Source organism: Rhinoraja longicauda, chromosome 20 (assembly GCF_053455715.1).
Source record: "Rhinoraja longicauda isolate Sanriku21f chromosome 20, sRhiLon1.1, whole genome shotgun sequence".
Lineage (NCBI taxonomy): Eukaryota > Metazoa > Chordata > Chondrichthyes > Rajiformes > Arhynchobatidae > Rhinoraja > Rhinoraja longicauda.
In genome coordinates this window covers 40,543,718-40,565,599 of record NC_135972.1, presented here as the reverse complement: position 1 = coordinate 40,565,599, position 21,882 = coordinate 40,543,718, and the positions used below count along the sequence as shown (strand labels likewise).

Genomic DNA, 21,882 nt, shown 5'->3' with positions numbered 1-21,882 from the left:
AGTTCCCTTATGATAAAGATCGACCACCATTTTAATTCCATAACTTTTCAATTGAGCAAATCCTCTATCTAAGACAGACTTTTGATCATGCTATTTTCCTTCATAGTTCTTCAAATAATATCCTCTTGCAATCTTTGCACTATTTTCCATTAATTTAGATTGACTAAATTTACAAACCTTTGCAATGTCTATTTGCTGAAGATGAAGATTTTTTTCTAGAAAAGTATTGTCATTTGGTGTTTTCCGTTTATTTGAAAACTGCATCCATGTTCATTGTAAAACAACATGATAATTTGGCTTGTGCATGTTGGGACTCCAAGAGCAAAAGAGCAATATATGGGGCAGATTCATACACACGCCTATTTTATACTGTCTGTGACCTTTGAGTTGTACAGTATTCATTTATTTTTGGACTCACTACATTGTGCATAATATGGTGAACATATTCAGGTTCATTAATATGTCCTGAAATTTATTTCACCCATTAATGAGAGGTGACTTACAGTGCATTACCCATCCTTTGATTGGATTCACCGTGTCACCTAGTCTCTCAAGTTGAGCCTGCCCGCGTTTCAACAAATCCGTTTAATAATGAAATGCATTTTACAATAATGCAGATGATAAAATGTAGTTACACGTTAATTTATCCCTACAAATCCCAAAGTCTAAATTCAAAATGCCTGTGATGGGTAAGTTTGTACCTGGCTTGCTGTTATTTCCATCCTTGTGCATTATGTCAGCTACCAGGGATGTGCATCCCAGGCATTACACTGAAGATAACTTCATCAACAGCTTGAAAGATATGAAGACCACTACTCTTAAATGCAATGTTCCACATTGTCTCCAGGCACAAAACGGTTTACAAACAAATTGTTTTTTATAGTCTTGTTAATGGAGCATTTGTTCTAAAATTTAATTTGATCTGGAACGGACTAGAATTGCATTTAAATATTCATAATGTTTCTGCCAGTGCGAGAGTCTAGGACCAGAGGTCATGGCCTCAGAATTAAAGGGCGGTCCTTTAGGAAGGAGATGTGGATGAATTTCTTTAGTCAGACGCTGGTGAATCTGTGGAATTCTTTGCCATAGAAGGCTGTGGAGGCCAAGTCAATGGATATTTTTAAAGCAGAGATAGATAGATTCTTGATTAGTACGGGTGTCAGGGGTTATGGGGAGAAAGCAGGAGAATGAGGTTAGGAGGGAGAGATGGAGCAGCCATGATTGAATGGTAGAGTAGACTTGATGGGCCGAATGGCCTAATTCTGCTCCTAACACATGGTCTTATGATCTTAGAATGGCCAAGATACCAGCAATAAGATGGCACTCATCTCTAACCTTGACAAACGCTGTCCACAAAGGTCTGGCTATGTCTGTGGCATAGAATTGCCCGTTTACAATGTTGGCTGCAGTTAAGTGTGAATTCAAAAGGATTCCTTGGACACAGCAGAAGCGATGCCATGAAGTTGGCTGGTCAGCCAGTCATATTGAGGAACTCGCAAAGATAAAGACAATGTTTTAGCTCATATTTTATGCATTTCAGATTTTTGGAAATAAAATGAAGAGTATACAGGTATTAAAATGGGAACTGAATTATTAAAACATATTTGGGCAATATATTTTCTCAATATCTAGAAACTACAATATTTGGAAATATTTGGGGAAAATATGATTCATAAGCATAAGATTATTTATTAAAAAACTTGCAGCAAAATCCTGGCACCAATGCCCTTTAGTGATGTCCTTTTGCCTTTGACTGATAAATTGGATTGGTTGTGATCATCAGTGTTATTGAATAGAACAACAGGAGGTGCTTTTCTGAGCATAAGAGCTAAATGTTCTGTTCTGCCATCAGAGGTTGTAGCAGTCTGATCAAAAACAACTGGTATTTATTTTCGTAGGATCAGGGTAGTGACTGTATGGAACAAAATAAAAATCAGCCAACACTTCCCTGAGTTAGTATGAAATATTGATATAACATTTACTGCTTTTTTGTGAAACCATACCATGAAATTCGGCATAAACAAGGCCTTTCTTCAAGTCAGTTTATATGTGAAACATGGAATTATGTATTTTCTAAATGTATTAAAATTATGTTCAGCTCATGGTTGAATTTCAGCTTGATGGCATTTTTATTCATAAGTACCCGAAGGAAGCAGCTAGAGGAGACTGGGGCAAGGAAGGGTTAAATTATCATCCTGTGACCTGGAGAAGCAATCTCACACCTTCTGGTCTACAAGGTGAATAAAGAAAAGTTGCCCTTGAATGGTTTCTTGTACTGAGTCTCCTTCCCACTCCCATTACATAGTGGGGGAGGTACAATGGCCTCTGCTGACTGGCACAGGTGAGATTCCAGTTTGGTCTGAAGATGACTTTGAAGCAAAATGATAATCCAAGGGATATGGGGAGGAAACAGGAACAGGGTACTGATCAGCCATGGTCACAATGAATGGTGGTGCTGGCTCGAAGGGCCGAATGGCCTACTCCTGCACCTATTTTCTATGTTTCTATGTATTTAAAATAAATAATCCACCTGCTTTAGGTTAAAGTCGTAAAGAGCTGGCTAAGATTGAAGAAAGTCGGTGTTTCTGGGTATATCACTTGCCCAGTTTATCTGCTCCTCCACATATTTTCACCCCACCCATGTGTTTCCTGCCAGGCATTAGGCCCGCATTAATTAGTTACAATTCCCAGTTAAAGCTTCCTCGTAATGTTTGCCTGCTGAAGCTTTACCTCTGATTCAAACAAAGTTTTTGATCAGTTTTCAACAACTGCCTCATTTGTTTGTTGGGATTCAGTTTAAACATTACAATGACAGGTTTTTTAAAAATTCATCATACTATGATCCATTCCCAATGGGCTGAATTGTCAACAGCAGTTTCATATCTTCCTATTTTAATGGAAGACGTATGCACCAAGAAATCTTAAATGCCACTGAATACTGTCTTGAATATCACAAACAGTGCTGCAGTAAGTGGTTTGCTTTGACAAGTACTTGCTGTAAGCAAGTAAATGGCGTTTAATATGTCAGTTACATTGCACAGGTCTGAATCTGATCATTTTCTTTGGAAACCCCTATAATCAGTTGCTGGTTACGGAAAAACTCGGATTCTTGTAAATAGAAGACACACTGTTCAAATTGTGTGAGATTCTTTTCCCGCAGACATCTAATAGCATATATCTGACGTCAAGTGGAAGTAAATCTAAGGAAAACAGACCATTTTCCAGATAGCATTACCTATATGTAATGTGAATTGTTGAAACAGAGTTTTCATTTGAGTTGTCCAATGTAACCTCAATTATAACATACAGTCAATTGACTGTGTTAGATGCAGGAGTAACAGTAACAAAATGTACCTGTATAAATGTACGGGAGCAATAACTGAATTATACTAGTTCTACATGTAGAATCTGATTACTGTGACCAGAGTGTTAATTGGATTCTAACTGCCAGATCTGATATATCTAGCTTTGCAGTGGAAAACCTTTTGAAAGTGATGAACTGTAATTCACTGAGCTGCTTGAAGCACTTGTAATTTACCGCGTGTCACACTGTGAAGAGGTGGACCTAATGGACTTCACATTACCTGTAGTATCACAAACCTCTGAGTGAAACTAGCTGCTGGAAAGTGATAGTGAAAGACAGTGAGATATGTGGGAACCTGCCATATTGAGCTCAATTGCATTTCCCATGTTTTTCACTAATAAATGATGGTGTAAGTGAGTGTGGTTGAACATTATCTACCTTCAGGGAAACTTCATAAGAAGAGGTCAAAACTCATGAAGATGGCTGTTATGTACAGCAAGCTGCAATCACCAATCACAAAAATGTAAACAAAACAAACTTGATTCACACAGTGTTGTAAAAAGATGAAATTAGGTCCTTTTTGTAATTGTTATATTATTCATTGGCTGAATTACTATTTCAGATTGTGAACTTTTTAAGAGATTTAATGTTTAATGTAATGACCAATGCTTGTTTGCAATACGTGTACTAAAACACCATAAATAATTTGTTCAGTAAACAAGCACCCAGATATTTTATAGGAAGTCGATGATATTTGTCAAGTTTTGTATTAGTTATGAGATATCTATTATTCATGCCCTCAAAAAAAAATGGTTTGGTTGAAGCTTCAGTTTTGTAAACTGACTGATGTATATAATAGTGTATGGTTCAGTTGAGGAACCAGCTTATGCATGCTCAGTGTTTACAATTTTACCAAATCTGACCCTAGTTAATTTGCTCATAGACGTTTCGCAAATGTTTAGAAGAGCCAAACTTGAAAATGAGCTCTAGTTGACTACCAACCCTGACTTTCATGTAGTGAGAAGATGACTGGTTATTGGTGGTCTTCACTTGCTCTCTTCCACGTGGAGACTGGCAGATCACCCAATCCATTGAAAGCCTTGGCATTTTAACACACTGAAACACTGTAAAGATCACTTTATGTATGTACTGTGCAGAGTAGTTGAATTATCAGATTGCATTATTGCTTTATTCATTGTTTTTGTTGAAACTATAAGGTTTATACTTGGGTTTAGAGGGCTCTGGGTAAAATACAGGTAAATGGGATGACCTGGTTTGCCAACCACAGTGTGCTGAAGGGCCTGTTTCTGTGCTGTATAGCTCTGTTGAGACTGGCTGGCTGTTGACACTTGTGGTGTTTCCGACTGTGACGCATTGTCTTTCTGATGCTTTTCCAAACAGAACTGCATGTGGAACAAACCATATAAGCAAGCAGATGAGAGGGCTTGTGAGATAGCAATCCAATCTTTGATCCGCGGTTATTAGCCGTCGGTATTCAGACAGAGTAATTGCTGAGCCTCTTGGTACAAGGTTCACAGTAAATCTACCTCCGCTTTCCCTTTTCTTCCTGTCTGCCTCCATTGAAGTTGACCTCTGTCAGTTAGAGTGCCTCATCACTGACTCCAACTGCAGCAAGAGCATCTTAATGATCTGAAATTCTTCTGAGAAGTTGGTGATGTTTTCTCATCAGGATCCAATTTGGAGCGCTTTGTTCCATTCTTAAACTTGTCTTTGGAACCACAGAATATCTAAGTCAGTTCGTAGTCTTTTGTTGGAAAGCTAAATACACTCCGGCAGGAAGCATTGGGCAGAAAATGCAGTATTTGAGAAAATTACTTACTGCAACTGCTGTTTTAAAAATGGTACATTGCAAAATATTCTAATGCACATTAACAAAGGCAATTTCACAAATAAGACACGTTTAGAACAATATATATTTTCACTTTCCAGTAGATATTAATTTCCTAAAATCTGACAGAAAGTTTAGCTTCAATTACCTGATTATTTCAATACAGTATTTCAGCAATGTACAGAAATAAAGCCGAGACTCCAAGAATGTGTTAGATGTTGCAGTGCTTTTCTTTTTATGTGTGAATGTTTTCAGTATGATTGTTTCCAAAATGCTTATTACTGTTAGCCCTTTATGGCATCATATTTAGAAGTAAAATTTACTGCAATTCAACCTCTATTCCCCTCTATTCACTACACTTGTCAGTCAGCTCAACGCTGCATCTACAGGAATGGAGGTGTTATATTCTAGCAATTATCATGTCATATACTTGAAAATGTAAATGAATGTGTGTGTAAAATTAAATTTATGGGTTGTCAGTGAAGAATAAGAACCAGGAGAGCAATTACTTATCTGCTTTCATCTCCCCAGCTCTGATACATCAGGCAGAAAACCATGCAGATAAATGCTGGAATTAGCATTATGCGGGTCTTGAAATGAATGGGCTGGTGTCTTGTGTTGCCTTCTGTAGCTTTTGTTTTGAAGAGCAAGTGAAATTAAGATGATTATCATCCATCAATCTACTGAAAGACAGTGAAAGAACAAAAGAAGCTTAAATTCGATATTTACAGTACTTGGCTTTCACAGGGTGTCAGCTTTATTGCGACAGTTTTACATTTTGTTAAAGTGGGATTATTTAGAACAATTTGTGTGTTCTTTTGCAAGCGATTGAGAAATGCATTTTCCAGAGAAACTGAAATGAGTGACGCCAAGCATTTAGAAAATGGTGCAAAGATAGCAATGTGAACTAGAATATTAATATTTGCAGCTAGCTGTATCAATAATGTTCAATAATTAAAGTAGATTAAAACAAATTCACAGATAGGATCTGGGCACCGCATTTTGTCTTGAGTTTACTTGTCTAAAGCAACTCTCATCAGTGAAACTGTATCCACAGTGTTTGTGTTTGAATCCCAAATGTACTAATTAATTTATTCATTTATTTTAAGCACTTTTGATGCCACAATGCAAATGCTAAACCATGAGCATTTGCCAGTTCAGTAAATGTGTCGGAAATTTTACATTTTACAATTCAGTCAAGGGCTAAGGTTTAAATGCTCAGATCAAAAATGTGCTGGCTTTAATTCACCAAGTTTGAGGACTCCATGACAATGGTGTAGATTTGTTTGAATACGAATGTGCAGTGGGATGTAGTTTGACCTTCAGCTGTGATTTCAGTTCATCAGGATTAGTCAAGCTAGGCGATCAAGACTGCTAATGCATAATGACTTATAAAATGAAAAATGTGTAGTGACCATGCAAATGTTTCAGCTAATCAAAGAGGGGAACTTTAGCTTTGAAAGAAAAGAAAAACAAGGGCATGTCAAGGCCTAAAGTATGAATGTGTGTAAAATAATCTGGGCAGCTTTATTGGCAAGAGAGGGTTGTGAAGTTCTGCTATGGCCTCTTAATGTTTTGCATTGCATTTTATATTGCATAAACAGCATTGAAAGTAAGATTGGATGAATAGCTTATTTATTCCAGGTGGAAATGGCTTTAAGATGATCTAATACACAAATTGTTCAAAGCCACTAAAGAGGCCTGTCATTTCTTGGTTATTTCATGGAATTAGGAAAAAGTGTTTGTTATCATAACATAACATGTGGGGTTTGATTTTAATCCAAGCCACCTGGTGGAAACCTGACAAGTGAGCTGTTAAAAATGAGCAGGTTCCTTTTCAACTCTGATTGTAACAATTTCTGAATCAAAACTGTGAGGTTTGCAGGTCTACGTAGTGCCCACAACAAGTGAGCAAAATCCTCACAGATTCATTCAAATCAGTATCATATAATACCACAGATTCATTGTGCAAATTGGCTGGAGCCTGAGAAGGGAATTCACTGCGTCTTTACCTGTGGGCAGAAGTAGCTATTTGAGAAGAGGAGGCCATTTAGTTAAATCAAAGCAGTTTGTTTTGTGGGACAGAGGGAAACAGTCTGGGTCCCACAAGGATAGTTGCAGCTTCGAACACAGTGCTCCTCTGCCACTATTTCATCACTCCCCGCAATACCACGACTCTTCCCCATCATTTACTTGGAAAGCAGTGAATAGTCAAGCAGGCTTGCCGATCCCCTGCTCCAGTTCAGGGCCATGACACTTACACTAGACCTCTGGACTTTTCCTGTATCTACTGCCAGAAAATTAACTCCTTGCTGTGGCTTCTTGCAAAAATCTGTGCAAATTCAGAGATTCAGATAATAACATTATACCTTTGAATTATGATGGGAAACTTCACCATCTTCTCTGTGCATACACTACATGCTTTTGCCTCAACTGTCTGCAAGGATTCTCGGCCCCTTCCAAAGAACTGTACAGAAAATAATGTGGTTAGCAACATTATGGAGTTTAGATTCATAAAGCCGAGAACAAACCTCAGGTGAAATATAACCATTATCTAAACCTTAAAGCTAGATTGCCGTCTTAATTATCTGCCATGTACTTGTTAACTTATGGAATTTATTTTAAATTATGTCCATAGTGTCACCAGTGATAATGTAAAAACAGGGGCATAACACTGCTACCACTACTTCTTGTAAAGTGTCAGATCATCTCTTTTATATACAAGCAAATGTTTCCTATATTATACAATTTCTTTTGGGGGTTGCAGTAGGTAGAAATAAATAATTTAAAACATAATACAAATCCTTTTTGATTTTTCATTCCTGCTATTGCCCATTTTAGTTTAATGAATCTTGTTTTGATGGCTATGTTTATTCAGCTCATAGGAAGAGCAATTACACTAGGAGTCTTATATCCACTGGTGTTCGCAGCACACCCACCTTAATGCATGAATATAATCTCTGACTGAGAGAATTAAAATATGTGGCCAGTGTACGTCTGCAACTGTTTTCCCCCGTTTGCTTATAAAGTGATGTTTAGAAATAATGCAGAATTAGAAAGCAAATTAATATTCCTTTTCTGTAGGGGGATTGCATGAGGATGGTAAAATATCACCATAAAATTGCGCCTGTGCATTTTGTTCTTTTCTTTCTGTTTTTGGTTCTTCATTAATGATCTTCGAGCATTTGTCTCCTAAAGGCATTGCCTCCTCCTGGAGCATAATCCTTCCGCTCATCCCTGCTCTCACCAAACACCAGACACCAATCCCCCGAATGAACATGTTCCTTGTTGCCTTAGCGAAGACTATGTGCCAATCCAAGATCAGATGGAAAAGTCTGAAGAAGGGTCAGTCTGAAGAAGGGTCTCGACCCGAAACGTCACCCATTCCTTCTCTCCCGAGATGCTGCCTGACCTGCTGAGTTACTCCAGCATTTTGTGAATAAATCGATTTGTACCAGCATCTGCAGTTATTTTCTTATATCAGATGGAAAAGGCCTAACATATTTTCTTCCCAAACCTGGGTGTAAAGTGGCCAATTGAAAGTTCTGTGTCTAAGCTTCAGAAAGAAAGTAACTTCAAACTTAATAAGGGCAATTTAGTTAACTAATTGATTGCAGCAGTGAATATTTAGAATCCTATCTTTATTATCTAAGCAGAATCCATTATTCCTATATTAGGTCCGAAGAGGGGTCTCGTCCCGAATCGTCACCCATTCCTTCTCTCCAGACCTGCTGCCTGTCCCGCTGAGTTACTCCAACATTTCGGTTTAAATCAGCATCTGCAGTTCCTTCCTACACATTCCTATTTTAAAATAGGCTCACCTTAATTATCATTCTATTTATTTTAATGCAATGAAAACCAGAGATAAAAGGTGTATGAGCTGTTCCACAGGTCACCACCCAGAGAGTGTAAATGCACATCCACCCTATTTTTTTGCCAAGAGCATGTTTTGGCACTGTGTTATATGCATGTAATCTACAATATTCTGTAATATTTGTCTTGAATTATTAGCTAATAATTCACAAACAACACACAATGACTCGACTAAACATTAGCATTGATGCAATCAACACTGCTTAAAAGTGCTTTCATTTTCTAACCACACAATTCTTACATGTCACGGAGCAACTAATTATTGTATGCGGTGATTTATTTTGATGTTACATTTTCTTCAGTTGGTTGCATTCTAATTGTTTAGAGAAAAGGTTTTAATTCATTTAAAGCGTAGTTGCATATAACACATATCCTTTGTTGTAACTTGTCAGCCTCACACACCCTGTATTGTTCCCGCGCAAAGCCAACCATAATAATAATCTTGAGGAAATGCTGATAGATCCTGTGCTGGATATCAGGTTCTGTTTGCAAAAGTTGCTTTGTTCTCATGGTACTTAAAATTATCTCCATAGAAAAATTATCGTGGAATGCTAATCTTTAAATTGAATAAGTTATTCATTTGTATCTAATTAAATCACGTGCAATTAAGTAAGCAGTTTATGAAATTTGTTGTGCAATTTTCTTAATAGGCTTTAAGAAAATATTAAAATTAAAATGTTTACATTGTTTTTTTATTTACATGAGAAGGTATTTGCCTCTGTGAGGAGAAAAGTAATTGCTTTTTTTCAAAGGTTGAATAACTTGGCAGGTTGACAAGCTTTTCAGATTATGAGCTGGTTCGTACAAGCTATGCCTTCAAAACTCAAAAAGCTGCTCATTGCGTTACTGTATTTCTGGTGCAAGGTGTTGCTCCAGAGTGTGACAGCACCCAAGGAAACAATGTAATTGCCACAGGGAGCCTAGTAGGAGCATGTCGTGCACAGGTCGGAAGTAAACCTCGATTCTGGGCATCAGACCGTTCTGAAAATGTTACCCTTTCATCGAGCGTTGCAAGAAGAGGAAAAACAAACATCATGTTGCAGAATGGTGGCATGGCTTGATGTTGTGAATCTCTCTTGCTGGAGCAGGTGCCTGTGTCAGTGGCCATGATGACTCCCCAAGTGATCACCCCTCAGCAGATGCAGCAGATCCTTCAGCAGCAAGTGCTTTCCCCTCAGCAGCTCCAGGCTCTCCTCCAACAGCAGCAAGCAGTCATGTTACAGCAGGTATGAGCACGCACGCAGCACACCTGCTCTGACAAGCCACACATACCATGGAGAATGCTTCATGAGTCACACTTTTACATTCTTTGCAACACTACATTATTACAATACATTTCAATGATCTTGAACTGATACTTTACTAAACTTATTCACAATTTTAAAACTTTTTTTTAATCATTGTGCTTCCATGTGTAACTTTTAAGTAAAATGTGTGTGGTAATTACCGTAGACAATCAAATACATTAAAACAACAATGAAAATGTGAGAAATACAAATTCTTATCAATTTCTATTTTGTAATACGATTTACCAAATTTATTGTGTTTCTGATGTAGAACTGTGACAGGTAATTTCTTAACATGTTGTCACCATTACATTACCTGAGACTTTGCAAAGTACTTTGCTTTATAATTTATAATTTTTGTTTGTTCTATTAAGTAACGCTGAAGATATTAGCTACAGATAACACTACAAAAGTGATAGCATGAAAACTTGTTCCTTGTATTAAAAACATGCATAGCCATTTTCAGCATCTGCCCATTTATATCACTTGAAAATGCATACCTGTGTCATTCAGCTGAATGGACTGACAGATTAATTAACTTTCTATAATGAGGTTAACTGTAGGATGTGTCTGAAAAAGCCACTGAAATTTGCTTTGTTTCGTTTACGAACACAAATGTTGGCACAATTTGTACACCAGTACTATTGCCCAGAGTAGGGGAATCGAGGACCATTGGACATAGGTTCAAGGTGAAGGGGAAAAGATTTAATAGAAATCTGAGGGGTAACTTTTTCCACACAAAGGGTGGTGGGTGTATGGAACAAGCTGCCAGAGGAGGTAGTTGAAGCTGGGACAATCCCATCGTTTATGAAACAGTTAGACAGGCACATGGATAGGACAGGTTTGGAGGGATATAGACCAAACACTGGCAGATGAGACTAGTGTAGCTGGGACATGTTGGCTGGTGTGGGTAAGTTGGGCCGAAGGGCCTGTTTCCAAACTGTATCACTCTATGACTCTAGGTTTATAATTTTTCAGCAACAGCTTCAAGAATTCTACAAGAAGCAGCAGGAACAATTGCATCTTCAACTGCTGCAGCAGCAACAACAACAGCAGCAACAACAACAACAACAACAACAACAGCAGCAGCAGCAACAGCAACAGCAACAGCAGCAACAACAGCAGCAGCAACATGCAGGCAAGCAATCAAAAGAGGTAAGCACTGAGTAACTAGGCTGCCTACATAATAGTTCAGGGTGAGAGGAGGTGGGAGAGAGGCAAGAACAGGATCACAATTTTCTGTAACAAGGTTCTGCTTGTCAAAGGTACATTATCATGATTTTGCTGAGTCTAATAACAATGACAGTAGTTCTCTCCTGCTCCTTTCTTTGTAGTGTGAAACTCGAGAGTTATAATCCAAAGCCGCTGTCTTTTAATATGCGTTAATGAATCTCAGTGTACAAAGAGCAAGCTGTGTGATGGACAAAGTGCTGATTATCTTGTAGTCACAGAGATTCCAAGTTGGTGAGGGAGCCTCAGTTTTTCCTCAGAGGTACAGCTCAGAGAGCATGCAAATTTAGCCTACTGTTAAAAACCCAGGTTGAGTATAGACTTCAAAGTCACAGGTCCCTGATTAATGAACTGCTACTGTAGGTTTGGACTGGTGAGCAGAAAGTTACAGTTTGATGTGCTCATAAATCAACATGACAGGCCGGTTTCCACGGCCTACCTAGCTCTTGTCAGCAAACGCTATCAAATATAAACATAATACAAACAAAACATGTTGAAGTAGTTAAATTGATCAGCAGGTATCGTGGACATTATCTTCAAGAAACACATTATGCAGGCATACAGGAAGCAGCATTGACCTCCCGAGGCATTGTTTCTGTTTGGATTTGTGAACAGAATTTCATGCAGCCATCAAATATAGAATAGAAATTGCTCCCTTATTTCTCCCGAGGCTTTGGGCCATCCACATGACTTGCTCCATTATGCAGTCTGTTTTCCAGTGAGTGCATCAGAAGTTTTGCTTTTCCCCAAACTAAAGCAAAAGGTCTTCCACAGCAGCTTGTCTTCCTCTGAAGTGTGACTGCCTTCTCATATCCTCCTGAGTCTCAAGTACTCCAGTTTGTCTTGTAATGCCTCAAAAAATTGGAAGTTAGGCTCTTTCCTGTAATAGGGCACTTCTCTGCCTTGAATGTATTCCCAGTTTTAATGTATTCCGACAAGAGAAGAAAAGAAAGCTAACAGGGCAATGCTACGAAGGCTACATCCCAGTTTACTAATAGATCACTGGAGACTACATTCATGGGCCACTGAGGACCAAACTTATTCAGCTGCAAAAGCAGCATTGCCTCGAAAGATCTACTGCTGTGAAAATTTTATACAATAGGCATGGATAAATTTAATGTTATAGGTGACCTTAGCATGTGAATGAGTTTTTGCTAACTGAAATTAACTGTCCTAATTTTGACAAAATGAGAATATTTGGACTAAATATAAAGGTTCATATATTTGTGATCAGGATACAGCTGTCTAGCCTCTACATATTAGTGCTTGACATGTAATCGTGACATATTCACGAACATCATTTGGCAAAGGTTTTGTTTTTAGCTTATTAATAGATGCATGTTAATACATGTATGAATAGCAGAAATGCTGAGACAGTGTCTATGTCATTAGTCTACAATATGGACACAACAAAATAATATCAAACCCTTCTGCATCTCACCCTCTTCAAAAGAAGAAAAATAGTCAATTCTTTAATAAAAGCAATGCCACTTTAAATGATAAGAAATCCTAAATACCTGATTTTCCTTTTCGTAGATCAGTCACATGAATGGGAGTAAGTCAAGCACAATTGAACAAGATTTGTGTCTTTGCACTTAATTGCCCCTCTCAGTTGAACTGTGCTCCAAGAAATTAGTATTATAATGAACAGACTGCACTGTTGTATTCTGCTATATACTGCATCTTAAAATGTTTAAATGATGAACAATGTGTGATTGGGTTGCAGTAAGGATGCAAGGAAACGCCTGTCCCTTTTTTCTTTACAGTTATTCTTTTCCCAACAATTCACAGCCCTCCAGTGACACATTGAAAGAAAATTTTAAAAGTCGTCTGGCAATGTAGCTTGCGTTGAACCACATCAAAGTTCCTTGGTGTGTAAAGCATATGGGAAAAAATGTGTCTTTGGTTGCTGTGGTATCTGTCACCAGTTTACACTAACTACTGCAAATTTAGTTTCATTGAAGCCAATGAAATTGAATGGGTGAGAGGTGAGGTCAAGTGGCGGGCAGTTCTCTTGGGTGTGATTAGTGGTGGCAAGGCAATCCAAACCCCCTCCCCACCCCCCGCCAATACTGTTCATCATTAAAACATTCTTGCTTAGAAATGTGTTCTTTGTTGGTAATGCTCATAATGTAAAACAGGCTGTGTGTTTCACTCTGAAAGTTAGTTCTATTGAAATTCTTAGAACTGAATTTAGAAAGTGGAGTACAACATGCAAATGGTGTGTTCATTCTGAGTGACTCGCGGTGCATTTCTCTGCCGTTGGCCAAGACATTGTCATGCATCCGAGATTGGTGCTGCCGCAGGGTGCCAGGGTCACGAGTGGACAAGTGTTGCACTTCTTCATTTGTGCCACCTGGAATTCAGAATGAAGGCTGGGCTTGGTCGGGGAATGGAGGAGAGGGTTGACGACCAGAAAGTTTAGACGGAACCTGTTTTGTGATGACGTGGGGGTGGGGGAAATGGCTGGGGTGGCGATTTGAAGAGCATGCCATTGGCATGAGGAAGGGGTGGCTGAAAATTGTGATGAAAAAGCAGGTGGGAGGGGGTTTGGAAAATGGGAGAGCCTCCGAGAAGATGCTGACCAGCAAGACCATTGGGTTGAAGGGAAAGGTGTCTAGGCCACGTGGAGGCAGAGTCAGGAACCTGATGAGGAGTTGATGGCATGAGTATGGTTGCATTGCAGCAGATGGGCAAAATAATGAAACATTAATCAGGGATCTTATAAATTGCAGTCCAATGACGTATAGCTAAAATATATCTGTGTAGGAAAGAACTGCAGATGATGGTTTAAATTAAAGATAGACACAAAATGCTGGAGTAACTCAGAGGGACACGCAGCATCTCTGGAGAGAAGGAATGGGTGATGTTTCGGGTTGAGAGCAGTCTGAAGAAGGGTCTCGACCTAAAACGTCACCCATCCCTTCTCTCCAGAGATGCTGCCTGTCCCGCTGAGTTACTCCAGCATGTTGTGTCCAGCTAAAATGTATCTGTTGGTTTCCGATACTCAAAAAGATTGTGCACGAGGAATGGTATCATCTGCGGGCGGGTGAGACCAAAATCAGGTCAGGTGCAAGGGTGAGCAGGAATAGTTGTTCCCATGTTCGCTGACCACAAATGAAAAACAATTTTCAGTTGTACAATGCAAAAAATAACAGCATGGTATGATTAAGTTAAGAAGGATTTATATTTTAGTAATGGCAAGTAATAGAGATAAATAAAACTTAATTTTGCCTGTAAGCTGTGAACGGCAAGAATTATGAAAAGAGGCTCTTGCTGAATAGAATAGATATACCAGGTACAATATGTTGTCTCTGTGGGTTCAGTCTGTGCTTTGCATGTTATGATTGGATGTATATCTTGTACAGCAGCAGTTGGCAGCCCAGCAGATAGTCTTCCAACAGCAGCTTCTCCAAATGCAACAAATCCAGCAGCAACAGCATTTGATGAACCTACAACGTCAGGGACTAATTACCATCCAGCCTGGACAACCCACCCTTTCAGTCCAATCTCTGCCACAAGGTACAAACAAAAGCATAAGAAGTTAAACAGCATATCATTTATTACAAATCTATTATTTATTGAATGTATACAAAAGCATAGAACTTAATTTTTAATTATTAAAACTGTAGCATGCAAAGAATTTGCAGCAAATTCTGAGCAATATTTAATATTAAGTTGCTATCAAAAAGTTCAAAACAGGGCAGCGTGGTGGCGTAGCAGTAGAGTTGCTGCCTTACAGCGCTTGCAGTGCCAGAGACCCGGGTTCGATCCCGACTACGGGTGCTGTCTATTACGGAGTTTGTATGTTCTTCCCGTGACCGAGTGGGTTTTCTTCAAGATCTTCGGTTTCCTCCCACACTCCAAAGACGTACAGGTGTGTCGGTTAATATGATTGGTATAAATTAAAATAGTTCCTAGTGTGTGCAGGGTAGTGCAAATGTGCGGGGATCACTGGTTGGTGCAGACTTGGTTGGCCGAAGGGCCTGTTTCTGCATTTTATCTCTAAACTAAACTAAACTAAAACAAATATTTGTAATGATAGTTTATTCCTTTCCATTGTGACAGTTTGTGACAATTTCTGCAAGGAAACGTTTCAGTTTATCACGATTAATATTGTCCCAGTCACTATTCTTCCATTCATTAAACATGTTACTTCCAACTTTCAGGAGTCAGGAAATTCTTTGATTAGCAAGAAAACTGACACCTGTACAAATGAATGCTAATTCAGCAAATGAGTTGCCGACAATATAAAACAGGGTATTAAAAGCGTACAGTGATCCATCAGAAAGAAATTGGTTCATTTTCTGATTTTATGTCCTGACTAAATAAAATTTTGAAAGAGAAAGCAAAATCAATAAATAGAATTGGATGTACAATAACACTGCAAGCAATTCAGTTACCAAACCAATTTCTTATGTCTGCCGAAGTGTAACATCCCACAGTAGCAGCAGCTCTGTAGAAGTTGTGACCATCCCTGCTCTCAGACAGTTATTCCTCAGAATCTTACGTTTTTGAAATATGTAACATTTGGCAGAAAGCAGTGATCAAATCGATTTGCATCTCCATTGTAGCGACATGCCAGGGGATAATGTTCTGCTTCCTAATTTGCTTTGCTTGGGACCTGGTCCATTTGATGTAGAGTCCGACAGATTTGTAAAAATTACGTTTGTATTGAATTGGCAACTAATCACACGTACAATCACACGGCTTTATGGAATAGCATTTACAGACCAATGTATAGTCAAGTGAATATTTATTTATTGTTTGTAAAAATATAAACTGACTTGAATCAAAATTCATTCAGTCACCGTGGTCCTTATCCTTTCAGTTCTGAGATGTATCTGTGCCATAATTTTCCAGGCTTAAGCCCTGCGGAGATTCAGCAGCTCTGGAAAGAAGTGACCGGGGTGCACAATATGGAAGACGGCATTCTGAAGCATGGTGGGCTGGATCTCTCGGCCAATAATTTGTCCTCTACTACCTCCAATACCACTTCCAAAGCATCTCCTCCAATAACTCACCACTCATTAATGAACGGACAGACTTCAGTCCTCACCACAAGAAGAGACAGGTAAACATCATACCAGCGGTAGAGTTGCTGCCCTTTAGCGAATGCAGCATCGGAGACTCGGGTTCGATCCCGACTGCGGGCGCTGTCTGTACGGAGTTTGTACGTTCTCCCCGTGACCTGCGTGGGTTTTCTCCAAGATCTTCGGTTTCTTCCCACACTCCAAAGACCTACAGGTTTGTAGGTTAATTGGCTTGGTAAATGTAAAAATTGTCCCTAGTGTGTGTAGGATAGTGTTAATGTGCGGGGATCGCTGGTCGGCGCGGACACGGTGGGCCAAAAGGGTCTGTTTCCGCGCTGTATCTCTAAACTAATCTAAACTAAACTAAAAAGTACCAAGATTTTTTAAATACATGATGTCATCACAGAACATTTGAAAAACGTTATGAATTTGTTTGCTCATCCATCAACACCATCACTTGCTTGGAAGCACATTTGCCACTTCTTTATCAGGTGACCTGAGTGAGCTCTGCCTTCGCTTCATAGATCTGCTGTTTGCAGAAATATTCTTATAAGTTTATTGCTCGGATATTTTCAGGATGTTGACAAGTAAAGAGAACTGGCAAGAATCTCATGACTGCAATGAGGATATCAAAATATTGTAAATTAAGGTTATATCAAACATATAGAACATAAGACAGGTACAACACAAAGGTACAACATAATACCCTTCCCATTCCCACACTGACTTTTCTGTTCTGTCTCTATATCACCATCTATATCTCTCATTTCCCTTTCCCCCAACACTCAGCATCAAGAAGGGTCTCAACCCAAAACGTTACCTATTCCTTTTCTCTAGAGATGCTGTCTGACTCAGTCTGACCCGCTGAGTTACTCCGGCTTTTTGTGTCTATCTTCTATAGGAAGATACAACACAGGACCTGGCCTTTTGGCCCACAAGGTCTCTGTGCTGAGCATGAAGCCAAAACCACCATTTAGCTAGTAGGGATATGAATTATGCGCATAATTCATATCCCTCCATTGCCTGCATATCCATGAGCTTATCCAAAAGTCTCTTCAATCGCACTATCATATCTGCTTCCACACCATACCTGCTGTGTGTTCCAGGCACTCACCACCCTCTTGTTCCTCACATCTCCTTTAAACTTTCCCCCCTCTCACCTCAAAGTTCTGCCCTCTACCATCCTAGGAAATAGGTTTTTACTGTCTCTCTCTCTCATAATTGTGTATACTTCTATCAGGTCTCCTCTCAACGTCCACCTAGTTAAATTATTTTCATTTTATTTTAGTGTAGGAAAATAACTGCAGATGCTGGGACAAATCGAAGGTATTTATTCACAAAATGCTGGAGTAACTCAGCAGGTCAGGCAGCATCTCAGGAGAGAAGGAATGGGTGACATTTCAGGTCGAGACCCTTCTTCAGACTGATGTCAGGGGGGCGAGACAAAGGAAGGATATAGGTGGAGACATGAAGATAGAAAGAGAACTGGGAAGGGGGAGGGGGAGAGAGGGACAGAGGAACTATCTAAAGTTGGAGAAGTCAATGTTCATACCACTGGGCTGAAAGCTGCCCAAGCGAAATATGAGGTGCTGTTCCTCCAATTTTTGGTGGGTCTCACTATGGCACTGGAGGAGGCCCATGACAGAAAGGTCCGACTGGGAGTGGGAGGGGGAGTTGAAGTGCTCAGCCACCGGGAGATCAGTCCGCTCAGTCCATCTTAACCAACCTGAACTCCCGGTGGCTGAGCACTTCAACTCCCCCTCCCACTCCCAGTCTGACCTTTCTGTCATGGGCCTCCTCCAGTGCCATAGTGAGGCCCACCGGAAATTGGAGGAACAGCACCTCATATTTCGCTTGGGCAGCTTGCAGCCCAGCGGTATGAACATTGACTTCTCCAACTTTAGATAGTTCCTCTGTCCCTCTCTTCCCCTCCCCCTTCCCAGTTCTCCCTCTATCTTCCTGTCTCCACCTATATTCTTCCTTTGTCCCGCCCCCTGACATCAGTCTGAAGAAGGATCTCGACCCGAAATGTCACCCATTCCTTCTCTCCTGAGATGCTGCCTGACCTGCTGAGTTACTCCAGCATTTTGTGAATAAATACCTTCATTTTATTTTACATTCTTTGATTCAGTATGTAACTTTGTAAGGTAAAGTTTCATTGGAGAACTATAGATTCTTCAGATATTTTCCCCTGTAACAATGCCTATTGCATTGTTGCATTATGGACTGTGACTCCTGAAAGGAACACACACCTTATAATTGAGAGCCGATTTCAGCCTCTCGACTGCAAGTTATTGACAGACATAATGAAGCCTTGCATCTCTCAGCACGCAAACACATCTACATTTTCACACACAACAAATCAGAAAGGAAATAAGCACGATTTTGAAACTGGCATTTTAAATATTTATAGAGCATCAAACTGAAATTGAAATTGTGGCCATAAAATTAAAGTAGGAGGTGAACCACAATATAGTGTTTTTAGAAAAATACAGTTAATTAAAAAATAAATAACATTTTGAACTACTTGTCTGATGGAATTATAGATCGTATGAGTTTGCTAACTAACAGTTATGACAATAGACAATAGACAATAGGTGCAGGAGTAGGCCATTCGGCCCTTTGAGCCAGCACCACCATTCAATGTGATCATGGCTGATCATTCTCAATCAGTACCCTGTTCCTGCCTTTTCCCCATACCCCCTGACTCAGCTATCCTTAAGAGCTCTATCTAGCTCTCCCTTGAAAGCATTCAGAGAATTGCCCCCCACTGCCTTCTGAGGCAGAGATTTCCACAGATTTACAACTGAAAAAGTTTTTCCACATCTCCGTTCTAAATGGCCTACCCCTTATTCTTAAACTGTGGCCCCTGGTTCTGGACTCCCCCAACATTGGGAACATGTTTCCTGCCTCTAACGTGTCCAACCCCTAGTTATGGTTCAGTATACCTTAAAATGTCATGTAGATGTCACAGAAGGTTGTGGAGGCCAAGTCAATAGATATTTTTAAGGCAGAGATAGTACAATACAATATACAATACAATATATCTTTATTGTCATTGTACAGGGGTACAACAAGATTGGGAATGCGCCTCCCAAATGATGCAATAATTTAATTAGCTAGTAATTATTAATTTAACCAACCCAACGAAACAAATTGTAACAGTTTTAGGACAGAATAAAGTGCAAGTAGATCTGTGCCGGATCACTGTGCGTTGTGATGGCTCGAAGGGCCGAATGGCCTACGCCTGCACCTACTTTCTATGTTTCTATGTGACCATCCAGCTCAGCAGGACCAGTTCACCAGCTATGGCCCTGGGGATGAAGCTGTTCCTGAGTCTGGAGGTGCGGGCGTAGAAGGCCTTGTATCGTCTGCCCGATGGAAGGAGTTCGAACAGACTGTTGCAGGGGTGTGAATATATGCTTGATTAGTACAGGTGTCAGGGGTTATGGGGAGAAGGCAGGTTGAGTGAGTGGGCATTGCGTGACAGGTGCAGTATATTGTAGATAAATGTGAGGTTATCCACTTTGGCGACAAAAATAAGGAGGCAGATTATTATCTCAATGGTGTCAGATTAGGTAAAGGGGAAGTGCAATGAGACCTGGGTGTCCTTGTACATCTGTCACTGCAAGTAAGCGTGCAGGTACAGCAGGCAGTGAAGAAAGCTAATGGCATGTTGGCTTTCATAATGAGAGGATTTGAATATAGGAGCAAAGAAGTCCTTCTGCAGTTGTATAGAGCCCTGGTGACACCACATCTGGAGTATTGTGTGCAGTTTTGGTCTCCTAATTTGAGGAAGGACGTCCTTGCTATTGAGGCAGTGCAGCATAGGTTCACGAGGTTAATCCCTGGGATGGAGGGACTGTCATATGAGGAAAGATTAGAAAGACTAGGCTTGTATTCACTGGAGTTTAGAAGGATGAGACGGGATCATATAAAGACGTATAAAATTATAAAAGGACTAGACAAGCTAGATGCAGGAAGAATGTTCCCAATGTTGGGGAAGTCCAGAATCAGGGGACATAGTCTAAGAATAAAGGGGAGGCCATTTAAGACTGAGATGAGAAGAACCTTTTTTCACCCAGGTAGTTGTGAATTTGTGGAATTCTCTGCCACAGAAGGCAGTGGAGGCCAATTCAGTGGATGAATTTAAGAGAGAGTTAGAGCTCGAGGGGCTAGTGGAATCAAGGGATATGGGGAGAAGGCAGGCACAGGTTACTGATTGTAGATGATCAGCCATGATCACAATGAATGGCGGTGTTGACTCGAAGAGCCAAATGGCCTCCTCCTGCACCTATTTTCTATGTTTCTATGTTTCTAATGGGGTTAAGAGGGAAAGATAGATCAACCATGATTGAATGGTAGAGTAGACCTGATGGGCCGAATGGCCTAATTCTGCTCCCGTCACTTGTGAACATGAACTTATGCGATAAAACTAAAGATTTTTAGAGAATCTTCCAATGAAATTAGTTGATAAATAGATTAGCTTTACACCATTTCTCCGATTTCTTTTGATTCTAATGTAGATCCTCCTCTGTGAAACACTGTTACTGATTACAAAAGGCCATGTCTACAATGCACAGAAATGTTGAAGTCACTGCCAGTTCATGTTGCAGAGACGGCAAATGCTCATAGTTCTGCAGCCACTGTAACAATTAGTTCAGTCCTCTTAAGTTTTTTTTCCTATCTTCTTTGGCCACTAACCATCTTTAGCACTATTCTACAGCAACATGAGAATGGATGTCCGTAGATTCAAGCTCTAGAATAAGTTTAAATACTATTTTAATACCTAGATTTGTTTCTTATTGTACCAACACAATTTAAATCAACAATTTGATGTTCTTTCCATTATATTAGACTTATTCAAATTGGTATCTGCTGTATTAATAGTAATGTTTTTAGTCCGTCCAGCCACCGACACCATGCCAGTCACAATGACCGTGCTCATGCTCGCATCTTTTACCACCTTTGTTCAATCCTGCACATAACATTTGTTCATATCCTTTCAGTTTTTTTGTCCAAGCTCAACTAATAAGCACAGGTCTGGTAACCTACATACTGAAATATGGAGGATACCCATGTTAATTATTTAACTAATCCAATTTGGTTGAATTATACAATAATTGTATAAATATTACCATATCACAGTCTCTGTGATTATGTGTTTAACTCTTGTGAAAGATGGTGGTGTCAACTGAGATGTAGGTATGGAGAGGTGGATTAACACAGCACAGTGCAAGAACAGGCCCTTCGGCCCATGCTGTCTGCATTAAACAGAATGCGACCATGACCTATCTACCTGCAGAT

At 39.7% G+C, this 21,882-nt stretch overlaps 1 protein-coding gene across 5 annotated transcripts in view; it reads left to right on the top strand.

The window, feature by feature from the left end:
* The window catches only part of foxp2 (forkhead box P2), a 352,030-nt gene that overhangs the window by 272,517 nt on the left and 57,631 nt on the right, over nucleotides 1-21,882 (top strand). For 4 of the 5 annotated variants that reach the window (XM_078417448.1, XM_078417447.1, XM_078417445.1 and 1 more), the window contains exons 4-7: nucleotides 10,115-10,252; nucleotides 11,291-11,467; nucleotides 14,911-15,064; nucleotides 16,406-16,616. In XM_078417448.1, the coding sequence (XP_078273574.1) occupies nucleotides 10,115-10,252; nucleotides 11,291-11,467; nucleotides 14,911-15,064; nucleotides 16,406-16,616 (680 nt within the window). The remainder of the gene's footprint in view (nucleotides 1-10,114; nucleotides 10,253-11,290; nucleotides 11,468-14,910; nucleotides 15,065-16,405; nucleotides 16,617-21,882) is intronic. The other variant, XM_078417449.1, reaches the window with a different exon arrangement.